This window comes from Mesocricetus auratus, unplaced genomic scaffold (genome assembly GCF_017639785.1).
Source record: "Mesocricetus auratus isolate SY011 unplaced genomic scaffold, BCM_Maur_2.0 Super-Scaffold_100013, whole genome shotgun sequence".
NCBI classification, from domain to species: domain Eukaryota; kingdom Metazoa; phylum Chordata; class Mammalia; order Rodentia; family Cricetidae; genus Mesocricetus; species Mesocricetus auratus.
The window spans coordinates 46005891-46017558 of NW_024429196.1; the positions used below are offsets into that span (position 1 = coordinate 46005891).

The 11668-nt window shown below is 44.4% G+C and overlaps 3 protein-coding genes across 3 annotated transcripts; 1 reads left to right on the top strand and 2 right to left on the bottom strand.

Annotated features, from left to right (window-relative positions):
- Positions 1-1162: 1162 nt before the first annotated feature.
- LOC110340246 (histone H3.1) lies at positions 1163-2937 on the bottom strand. The gene has a single exon (XM_021225071.2). The coding sequence runs from the start codon at positions 2383-2385 to the stop codon at positions 1810-1812; it is 576 nt and encodes a 191-aa protein (XP_021080730.2). The 5' UTR covers positions 2386-2937; the 3' UTR covers positions 1163-1809.
- A 154-nt stretch (positions 2938-3091) lies between these two features.
- On the bottom strand, positions 3092-3769 carry LOC121143553 (histone H2A type 1-B). The gene has a single exon (XM_040755680.1). It carries the CDS (start codon positions 3719-3721, stop codon positions 3329-3331), a length of 393 nt encoding a protein of 130 aa, XP_040611614.1. The 5' UTR covers positions 3722-3769; the 3' UTR covers positions 3092-3328.
- A 228-nt stretch (positions 3770-3997) lies between these two features.
- LOC121143562 (histone H2B type 1-H) lies at positions 3998-5643 on the top strand. Its single transcript, XM_040755690.1, has one exon. It carries the CDS (start codon positions 4034-4036, stop codon positions 4412-4414), a length of 381 nt encoding a protein of 126 aa, XP_040611624.1. The 5' UTR covers positions 3998-4033; the 3' UTR covers positions 4415-5643.
- Positions 5644-11668: the final 6025 nt, after the last annotated feature.

Below are 11668 nucleotides of genomic sequence, written 5' to 3' on the forward strand. Positions count from 1 at the left end.
AAAAGTTTCTGCTCCCTGTCTTACCCCTGGCTGGTTCTGCCCTGACACCAGAGACTTTGTAGGGTGGGTCAGAAGAGGTGGTTAGTCTTTGGAAAAGGTCGAGGTCAGGATGTTCCCCTGGGCAAGCCCTTTTCAGGAACTTATTGCCCCGGGCATTGTATTGTTTTTAGTAAACATGTGTTTAGTAAACATTGTCTTACAGCTGCCTGGTCCCAGGCTGATGGGGAAGTGGGTCTCTGGCCAAGGTTTGTTGTCCCCACAATGAAGTAATTAATATATGCAATTCTAAATACATACGTATACTTTCACCTGTTCCATGATGCTATGACTTGAGCAATTGGCCAAAGTTTCTCTTCCCTATGTCAAGATGGCCAAGCTGCACAGCCAAAGACTTTAACATTTTACTAACTAATTCCCTCCAATGTAATCAATTTAAAAGAAGTAATTTTATTTAAACCGTATTTAAAAAATCCATCTTATTTCCTTCTTCATGCCTTCCCCGTATCTCCCCAAATAAGCCAATGCAGTCCCAGCTACTCACTGAAGATAACTGTTCATTGCATCTAATTTTCCTACCAGAAAAAAAAAAAAAGAAAAGAAAAAGACTTTGAACACTGGAAACTCCTAAGTAAATCCAACCTCCAAACAGTCAACAAAAAGATACTAACAAGATTGTTTTGGTCCAATAGAATTTTCATATCAGAAAGAAGTAATGGGTATCTGTTACTGTAATGATTGCAGGGAATTAATGAAAAACCTTGCTTTTTAAAATACAAAGCAGGACCCATTGCTCTATACCATGACTGGCTGATATCCATGGGATGCTCACCTGTTATCTAATGAGGGAGGAGTGGATGGGGGTAGGGACTGGGGAGAGGCAAGGGAGGGGAAACTTTGGTTAAAAAAAGGAAACACACACACAATAATTATTCAATATAGGAAAAAATACAAAGCAGATAGGTAAATCTCAAAGAAAAAATTAGTTGTTTAAGGTCTGGAAATTCGAAAATGTGTGATTGATTGGAGAGCTCAGAATTAAAAATATAAGCAGAATTTTTTTAAGCAATAAGCTGACACTTGGCTCTGTGAAAGATTCAAGGACTTTGATAAGGCTATATTAGTTTGTTTTCTATTGTTATGATGAAACAATGACCAAAACCAATCTGTGGAAGGGTTTATTTGACTAACATGGCCCCATCACCGTCTAACAATGAGAGCAGGGCGGGAATTGAAGGCAAGAATGTGGGACAGAAACAGCAACAGAGACCGTGGAGAAAAGCTTCTGGTACTGGCTTGCTCAGCCGGAGCTCATGACCATGTGCCCTGCAACGGATCACCCACAGCGAGTTGTACTGTCCCAGTCACCAGGCCATTCTCATAAAAGTTTTTTCAATTGACCTTTTTTCTCCTCAAGAGACCTTTGGGTAAAAAAATATCCAGTACAATGATTTGCGCCTGTTGAACACTGGATAAATAAAACATGAAGCTCTCAAAACTGCAGCAATCCAGAGTTAAAAAAAAACCAGCGTTCTTCAGAATTTATGACTACTTTGAATTTCTTGCTATTTTTAATTACGCTTACTTATGTCTGTGTGTATGTGCACAGGATAAAATGCAGTGGGAGATACAGGCAATTTTGGTTCACCTGACATGGAAGCAAAGCAAGAACCTAACCCTTTACAGTGTGCTTACAGTAACAGGTTGGTAGCAGGTAATGGAGGATTGAAAATGAACGGTATACACTCTTTTACAGAAAACGTGGGTGGCTCTGAAAAGAGCCTTTGTGTTCAGGTTCGCACTCACTAGCCTTTAGGCCCTTTCCCCGCGGATGCGGCGGGCCAGCTGGATGTCCTTGGGCATGATGGTGACTCGCTTGGCGTGGATGGCGCACAGGTTGGTGTCCTCAAACAGACCCACCAGGTAGGCCTCACAGGCCTCCTGCAGCGCCATGACGGCCGAGCTCTGGAAGCGCAGGTCGGTCTTGAAGTCCTGCGCGATCTCGCGCACCAGGCGCTGGAAAGGCAGCTTGCGGATCAGCAGCTCGGTGGACTTCTGGTAGCGCCGGATCTCACGCAGGGCCACGGTGCCGGGCCGGTAGCGGTGGGGCTTCTTCACGCCGCCGGTGGCCGGGGCGCTCTTGCGGGCAGCCTTGGTGGCAAGCTGCTTGCGCGGGGCCTTGCCGCCGGTGGACTTCCGGGCGGTCTGCTTAGTACGAGCCATAGTGAAGAGTAGCAGAAATGGCTGGCAAAGAAAGCCTAAATGCCTGGTGCCGAAGTACATGTATATAAAGCGAGCGAGCCCTGTTCTCATTGGACCACACAGGAACATTACCCCTGCGACGGTATTGGTAGATCTGTTCGTATCACTCTCCCTGACCCGTCCCATTCATTTAAATATTTTCCCTTGATCTGGTTTTACACTTTTCCTTTACAGCTGTTCTTACAGCTTTCAAAGAAATGTACTATCTAGTTTCCTACGAGATCACCATTACTTATTAGGACATAGGCTGTTTGCTTGCCAACGTTTTTCAAACTGTGGGACCGAAGGTTAATTTTTCAAAGGCACCAGCTATACCTAATTAATTGGTCAAGAAACTTGAGTTTTCTTTTTCCTTCTACAGAAAGGTAGAAGAATCCAAATGCCCAACTTTCTTAAACTTTGAAGGGGTCTTTCTCAAGATAAAAGAATCCAAAAGCCCAACTTTCTTAAACTTTGAAGGGGGTCTTTGTCATTAATGGGACCTCGTTTTCAACCCCAAATGAGCATTAACAGTGAAGCTCTTGTTTCAAACCCGATAACTTGGATAAATAAGTACTTTCCCCTAAAAGCAATTAGGTGGAAAGATCCTAAACTTGTAATATACCGCTTGGGAAAAAAAGCTCAACCTAAGTGGAAAAAACTGTAATTGCTAGCCTAAGTTCGATATTGGAAACCAGTATGAATAAATGGCAGGTGCTTCATAACGGAAGTACTAGTAGAAACCTTAGGGAAATCATCGTAGTAGCTACAAGCATTACTAGGACATGAGAATTTACATGCTGCGTGGGTGTAAATCTGATAAGGCATGCTAAATCTAATTTCTTCCTTGTCCTTTTATCATTTATACCTTATTTTAATGACTATTCTGTCAGACCAAGAGCACACCCACATCCCCAAACACTATCTTGCTGAATTATTATTACAATCTTTGTATTTACCTAGGTAGTTCTCAATACCCTGGGCATCACATCACCGCAGTCATTTCAGCACTCTTATAGAAACAAGTGGGTGGCTCTGAAAAGAGCCTTTGTGTATTTTATAGTGAAGACCAGTGTGAAAAGCAGTGGTCTTACTTTCCCTTGGCTTTGTGGTGGCTCTCGGTCTTCTTGGGCAGCAGCACGGCCTGGATGTTGGGCAGGACGCCACCCTGAGCGATCGTCACGCGGCCCAGCAGCTTGTTGAGCTCCTCGTCGTTGCGGATGGCCAGCTGCAGGTGGCGCGGGATGATGCGCGTCTTCTTGTTGTCGCGGGCCGCGTTGCCAGCCAGCTCCAGGATCTCGGCCGTCAGGTACTCCAGCACGGCAGCCAGGTACACCGGAGCGCCGGCGCCCACCCGCTCCGAGTAGTTGCCCTTGCGGAGAAGGCGGTGCACGCGGCCCACGGGGAACTGCAGGCCGGCCCGGGAAGAGCGGGTCTTGGCCTTGGCGCGAGCCTTGCCGCCTTGCTTGCCACGTCCAGACATTGTGGATACAGAGACAAGAGTTGAAAGCTTGCTACAATCGTGTTCTGAGAAGGAATGAGAAGGTACTTATACTGGTTGATGGAAGTGGGAAGGGTGAAGTGTGATTGGTTAAAATAGCTGTCTCGCTGCAGCCAATAGCAGAGGACACATAATGCAACTCAATTTGCATAATGGTGTCACTAACTGGCTTTCAAATCATAGCTGAGGATCCCTGAATCACTTATTTGCATAGAAGGACTATAAAAGCCCAGGCACCAGACCACTGCTATACTGTAGTGTGTTTGTCTGTTTTGGTTTTCAATATCTTTCACCATGCCTGATCCCGCGAAGTCCGCTCCCGCCCCGAAGAAGGGCTCTAAGAAGGCCGTGACCAAGGCGCAAAAGAAGGACGGCAAGAAGCGCAAGCGCAGCCGCAAGGAGAGCTACTCCGTGTACGTGTACAAGGTGCTGAAGCAGGTACACCCCGACACCGGCATCTCCTCCAAGGCCATGGGCATCATGAACTCGTTCGTCAACGACATCTTCGAGCGCATCGCGGGCGAGGCCTCTCGCCTGGCGCATTACAACAAGCGCTCGACCATCACGTCCCGGGAGATCCAGACGGCCGTGCGCCTGCTGCTTCCCGGGGAGCTGGCCAAGCACGCCGTGTCCGAGGGCACCAAGGCCGTCACCAAGTACACCAGCTCCAAGTGAACGCTCTGACTTCACTCTTGACACAAAGGCTCTTTTCAGAGCCACCCACCTTCTCGACCAAAGCGCTGTTACTCGTTTTCTGTACTATTAAGACCACCAGCTCCTGTCAAGACAGACCCGACTAAAAAGTAACAGAGAAATGCAGTTCTCAATCAAGCATTACAACCATTCTAAAAGATAGCATGGGTGGCTCTGAAAAGAGCCTTTGCGATGGGCGCACGCTCACTCTAGCCAGGCTGCGGTGGTACACAGCCTTTAATGCCTGCAATCGATAGACAGAGGCAGGTGGCTGTTTTGAGGTGGAGGCCAGCCTGTTCTACTGAGTTCCAGGACAACAGGGGCAAACAGAGAAACCCTTTCTAGAAAAATGAAAACAAACATATCCAAAAGCTAGGCATGGTGGTACATGCCTTTGATCCTAGTTCTTGGGAAGCAGATGTAGGAGGATCTCGGAGTTCTAGCCTATATAGACCACAGCAAAGCAAAGCCAAGCAAAATGAGACAAAACAAAAAACAACAAACAACAATAATAAAACCAAAACGAACAAAAAACCCTGAAAATGGTAAATTGGTAAAGGCTCCTTGCTTCCATTTCCTTGCCCCCTCTCTTGCCTGACTTCTTAGCCAATTCACTAACATTTCTTGTAAACCCCACTGACCTGTTCTAAACCATCTGTCAGTGTTTTCCTGCCACATCCCAAGGCAGCAGAGAAAGGGGAAATTGTTGGCCATGACCACAAAAAGGAGCCTCTGAAGTCTACTGAAGCCTCTTACCTGCTGACAGTCAAAAAAAGTAAATGAATATTTAAAAAATTGCAACATATTTGCTGAATGTGTGCTAGAGACAATCATTTCTTTTATACAGATTTTTCAATGTAGAATGTTAAAATAACAATCATGCTTAAGGCTCGAACTTGTAAGACATTCAATTATGGCCTTCCCCTTTTCCATAATATGTTCTGGGAATTTTGCAAATTACGTTAGCCCTTTGCAGTAAAAGATCCTGAAATTGTTTTGCAACCCTGGTGGCCTAGGCTTTTACCTTATCAGCTGTGAACATCCAATGCCTATCACATACTGTACGCATATATTATGTATTGAAGGACTCCTACGCAACACTTTGGACTGTATCTTTGGAAGTTAATAGATTTGTATATATTTATGTTATTGTAAAAGCCATATATGATGAATATTACTGTCTTTTTACTATTAAAAAACAAATTGTTTGAGAGTCTTGCCCAGAACCTGATTGCTTTTAAGTAGTAGAGCTGAAAGATGATTTAGGCATAATATGCCTATATTCTTGACTTCAGAGCCTCGGGACTCCAGCTCTCCTATAGGACAAATTTAGAGAAAGAGAGTGTGTTCTTTCCTAAAAGTCTTTAGTTTCTATAAGTGATAAAAATGCAGATCTGATCCTAGGAAATATATTTATAGAGGAAAAGAAAACTGACATTGAGAAGTTGGGTGAAGGTGAAGATTGTTCTTGGGGAGGGGCAAAAAAAAAGATGTAATCAGAAAGACAAGCAAATAAGTGTAAAGAAGAAATTTACGTAGAAATGGTGGGCTAATATCTTGGAGTTGCAAAATGTGTTGCACAGACATAATCAGACGTTTGGAGAGATACACAGGGCAACTCCAGAAATACTATGAAAGAGTGCAAACAAAAACCCAGCTGCAAGTGACTGCTCACAGAAAGTTTCTGGAAATGTGATGGGGTGAGAACAGTAGCTACTTTGTAGTCGAGACAGCGCCTTTCTTCCTTCCTTCCTTTCTTCCTTTCTTTCTCGAGACAGGGTTTCTCTGTGGTTTTGGAGGCTGTCCTGGAACTCCCTCTGTAGACCAGACTGGCCTTGAACTCATCGAGATCCGCCTGCCTCTGCCTCCCGAGTGCTGGGATTAAAGGCATGCCCGACAAGACAGCATCTTTCTATATAGCTCTGGCTGTCCTGCTGCTCTCTTTGTGTATAGATCAGGCTGGTCTCGAACTTTCAGACATCCATCTGCATCTGCCTTCCTAGTGCAGGGATTAAAGTTGTGCACCACCATGCCTGGCACCAACAACTATTTTTAAAGATGATAGATTGCCATTGGGATTTGAGAGTTTGGTGTTTTCTTTTTGGCAGGCTCTTACTAGGCACCCTATCCCTTATCCCAGGTTGGTCCAGAATTCACAGGATACTTGAAATTGGCCTCCATAGAAAGGCAATCCTGCCTCAGCTGCCCAAATTCTTAGCAAATGGGAATAATCCAACATGCACAGTTGACCTATCTTTGATTTAAAAAAAAATACTAGTGCTAAAGACTTTCAAATTCCTTCACTTTTATGTTTGGTTGAACAAAATTGGGGATTACACATAAGTATTGAAGACAATGATTGCAGGGTCCTCCCTGCAGGTAGGGCGGGGGAAGGGCCAGTCCAGCCGGGAGTGGGATGGTGAGTGTGGACCACTTAGACCCTCCCCCCATTAGTTACGGGGAGAAAAAGAACACACACTGAGTAGGGAGTCTGTTGAAGCAGGATCTCGATTTATTCCAACATGCAGGAACTTATATAGGACTGAGGTAGGGGTGGGAATCTTGGGATAGGGTAACTTGACCTGAGGAGTTAAGGGCCAATAGTATTCCACCAAGCAGGCAGGTAGCTAGGCAGGGGGCAATCTTGCCTCAGATCTGGCTGAGTCACCCCCACTTAGAGGTTACAGGTTAGAGACAGGTCGCTAAACTCTAGCCAGGCTCAGGAGGTTACACTGGACCTCACATCTGAGCCCTAAACTCAAGTCAGGCTCAGGAGCCTTTCTTAGGCCCAACAAATGATTTAAAAAATTTAAATAGCAAAACTACCCACCAATGCTGACAATTTTTATCCCTGACTGATGGAAGGTTCTAGTAGTTATTTGTTTTATATAAGGCTTAATATAGTCCAGGTGGACTAAAACTCACTCAGCAGCCAAGGGGGACCTTGAACTTCTGAACATTTTGCCCCCATCTATACATAGTGAAAGTTCCTTAGTAATTGCATAGCATTTGCTTATTTAACAAATGCTAAAACAAACCAAAACAAAACAAAAACCCAAGATGCACCAAACAAACCTCTCCAAAAAACAAAAAAGCAAAAGCATCATAGGTGTTGGAGAAACAAATTAAAATAGAATAGTTCTGTCAATTCACGCTTGTCGCACCTGCTGTGCGGCCTGCATCCGAGAATGTAGCGAGGTGGTCGGGATAGATGACACAGAGACCAGTCGGTTGCTTTAAGAAAAACTTTATGCTTCCCAAGTCAGCTTAGGAGGAGACCCCAGTCCGTTTAGGAGAGAGCTCTCAGGGAAGTCTCTCCAAGAAAAAAGAGCTTCCCTTTTTATGGACTTCTGCCATCCATCTACATACAATTCTTTCCAGACTTCTCACTCTCCTGGCTGGTGGTTTAATCTCCGGCCCCAGAATCGGGGAGACACCGCAGGGGGGGGGGGGGGGACAGGAAGAGGCATCTAGCCGTAGGGGGTGTGAAAGTCATGGTATCTCAGTGAGTGAGCCCTTATCTGAGCCCTATCAAGAGCTTTAAAGCACTGAATTGTTTTCAGTAAACATTACACAGCTGCCTGCTCCCAGGCCGAAGGGGAAGTGGGTTTCTGCTCAAGGTCTGGTGTCCCCACACACGCTCAGAGACATACTAGAGGTGTTAAGTTCACCTAGGTGTGGCTAAGCTATTGCAAAAATGAATTTCAAAATAGCACTTAAAGATTTTAAGGTTTTTTTCTATTTTAATTTTTTAAATTTAAATTAGAAACAAGCTTGCTTCACAGGTCAATCCCAGCTCCCTCTCCCTCCCCTCCTTCCCCGCCCCCCACCAGCACCCCCAACCCCCATCTCATTCCCCCTCTGCTCCCCATGGAGGGTGAGAGCTTCCATGGGGGATCTTCAAAGTCTGCCATATCATCCCAGGCAGGGCCTAGGCCCTCCCTCATGTGTCCAGGCTGAGAGAGCATCCCTCCATGTGGAATGGGCTCCCAAAGTCCATTTGTACGCTAGGGATAAATACTGATCTACAATCTGAGGCCCCTTGGATTCCTGAGGCCTCCTCACTGACACCCACAATCAGGGGGGTCTGGATCAGTCCCATGCTGGTCTCTCAGTCACCAGTCTGGAGTCCATGAGCTCTCCCTTGTTCTGGTCAACTGCCTCTGTGGATTTCACCGCTGGGTCTTGACTCCTTGGTTCATCACTCCTCCCTCTCCGCAACTGGGTTCCAGGAGTTCAGTTCAGTGTTTAGCTGTGAGTGTCTGCCTCTGCTTCCATCAGTCACTGGATGAAGGCTCTAGGATGACATACAAGGTAGTTATCAATCTTATTATCAGGGAGGGCATTTAAGGTAGCCTCTCCACTATTGCTTAGAATGCCAGTTGGTGTCATCCCTGTAGATCTCTGAAAATCTCACTAGTGCCAGATCTCTCCTCAAACCTATAATGGCTGCCTCTATTATGGTATCTCTCATCCTGCTCTCTATTCTTTCCCCAACTTAACCTTCCTGCTCCCCCATTAGTTATTTTTTTAAGAGATGGAATCAGTGTATTTTCTTGGCTAGCCTGGAACTTGCTAGATAGTACAGACTGGCCTTGAATTCCAGCAGTCCTTAAGTTCCTGCCTCCTGGGGGCTGGGATGATAGGTATGCCTCACCATGCACTATATGAGCAAGATTTTGTTTTTGTGTTTTCTGTCAAAGGTGGCTAGCCTTCCAAGGGCCTATATTCCCAAAGTCTCCAAACCACTCCTTTAATCTCCTCTACCTGGTAAATCTTTTGTTTATACAAAGGCCCTGCTTCATTCCTGAAACTTTATGTCCAACAGTGACTGCCCCTTCCCTTTTCCTTCATTTCCTTTGTCATAATTAGACTTAGGCAATCATATCAGATTGTAACACCTCCTATCAGCGGAATGATACACAGTCACCACCTGTATTAGAATAAAACACAAGTGGTGTTTATTTCTAAGTGAATTTACTGCAGCAGTGTGCTAAAGTTAGCCTGACAGGGATTCTGACACCTCTTTTTTGTTGTTTATCTAAGACAGGGTTTCTCTGTGTAGCTCCGGCTGTCCTGGAACTCACACTGTAGACCAGGCTGGCTTATATTCAGAGATCTGCCTGCTCTCTGCTGGAGTGCTGTGATTAAAAGCAGGAGCAACCATGCCCGGCTCCCTGACACCACTTCTTCCACAGAGAAATTGCCCCTTCAAGTTACTTTTGCTTTGTTTGGTATCTCTTTGAGGGTTGCTGAGGATGTTCTTTCCAACAACCGTAACCCTGGAGTAACAGATACCCAAGTAAATTTGATGGAACTGGATAACTAAGTATCTAGATGTAACTTTGGTGTGTGAATTGATTTTAAATTTATACAATCTATGTACAGATGAACTACCTTACATTTTTATTTGCTACTCAATTGAGATGTGGTCTATGTCTATATTACACATCAACCCTAAAGGGTTTATTATTAAAAAAACACAGGATTTTATGAATAGTTTTCATATTAATCACATGTTGAAATGATAACTACAGTTGGTTAAGTAAAACACACTAAATTTAATCCCTTGTTGCTATGCAGACCTATTATAAAGCTTTCATCAAGGGCAAGCCTAAACTCAAGGGCAAGCTGTGATTCAGCTAATCCTCTCCTTGGCATTCAGGTGTCTCTGTAGGAAACTGCATAGACTAATAGAAGGAAGAGAATGCTTTTAGGTATACATTTTGAGAGGTAGCTCGACCCCCCGGTAGCCTCTAATGCTCTAGGTAAGGCCTGATACTTCTGATACTTGCACCCACAGGTGTGTCCCCCATTGTTTAAATACTCCAAACTGTAAAATAAAGTTGTTGTCTTTTCCCCCTAAAAGAAACCCAGAGGCTCCAAGTAAATTTGCTCTCATGCTCTTCCCTTCCATGGACCTCCAAGTGTTAACTTTTGCTGTTTTTACTGACTGGACCGAACACAGCAAGTGGTACCGATTGTGGTGTGGGATTGATGCCTATACTTGGAACCTGAAGGACACATGACAATTACAGACATAACAGATTGGGGTGATACAAGATGAAGCAAGTTTGGGGAACACATTGACTTGTGAACAATACATGCCCAAGAACATGAAAAACTCAGAACATGTGAGGAAACATTATGTGTCGTGGTTAAGTAATATGTTGAAACTAAGAGGAAAATAAAAGCAACTAAGGAGGATTTGGTACAATGCTTAGAGATTCGAATTGAATATAATCCTTGCTTCCCCCCCAAAAGGAAACTTAGATCTTAAGAACTGGCACCAGATATGGCAAACGATAAGACAAAAGCTGAGTTGGAGCTATTGATTTAGATTTTAGAGGATAAATTATTATTATTATGGTCTCCACTAATTCACTTATTGAATTTCACCCAGGACAGACTTGTCTAACTCTTAATTCTACCATATAATGAGGGAAAGACTCCCTCTAGTGTCCAAAAAGAGCAAGGTTTCAGATGCTGTGGGGAAGTTTGGACCCAAAAGCTAGGGAAACACAGCCCCAAATTGGAAATATTAATAGAAAAGAAATCTTTTAAAAGATTATCGGGTCCGAGGGTTGTTGGAATAATTGGTGATAAATGGTGGTCATCTGCCTGCCCACTAAAGGTTGGCTGATGGGGCATTACAGTTGTTGGCACACCTGGACAAGTTTATCAGAATACTAACACAGTTGCTTTATTGGTCTCATAGAGAATAACATGCTGGATCATTTATTCCTTATGTGATAAAAGTTTACCATTGAGTTTATGAGGAAGAAATGTATTGTCCTCAGTGAGGATAACTTTAAATTCTAATGCTTAAGTCATGATGACTGATTTGGGGGCACATTCCAGGGAAGGAGTTAAGGAAGTCTACAAGGCATTGATTTACTAGTAGCTGTGACAAATATTCAAAATTATACTGCCCTTGAAATGAGTAACCAAGTTCTAGTGGGACAATTGAAAAATCTTTTTAGTTTAGAGCTGTTGAGCCCAGTACTTGGCTTTCAGTGGCTCCTACTCAGGGAGAAACTTGTGGCTATTAAAGAATTAATTGTAGAACAGCTACAGTATTCCCTGGTATACGCCTGTATTTGCCATTAAGAAAAAATCTGGCTGGGCGTTGGTGGCGCACGCCTTTAATCCCAGCACTTGGGAGGCAGAGGCAGGCGGATCTCTGTGAGTTCGAGGCCAGCCTGGTCTACAAGAGCTAGTTCCAGGACAGCCTCC

Coding starts and splice junctions, on each gene's coding strand:
- LOC110340246 (XM_021225071.2), bottom strand. CDS start 2,385: ATGGGACGGGTCAGGGAGAGTGATACGAACAGATCTACCAATACCGTC.
- LOC121143553 (XM_040755680.1), bottom strand. CDS start 3,721: ATGTCTGGACGTGGCAAGCAAGGCGGCAAGGCTCGCGCCAAGGCCAAG.
- LOC121143562 (XM_040755690.1), top strand. CDS start 4,034: ATGCCTGATCCCGCGAAGTCCGCTCCCGCCCCGAAGAAGGGCTCTAAG.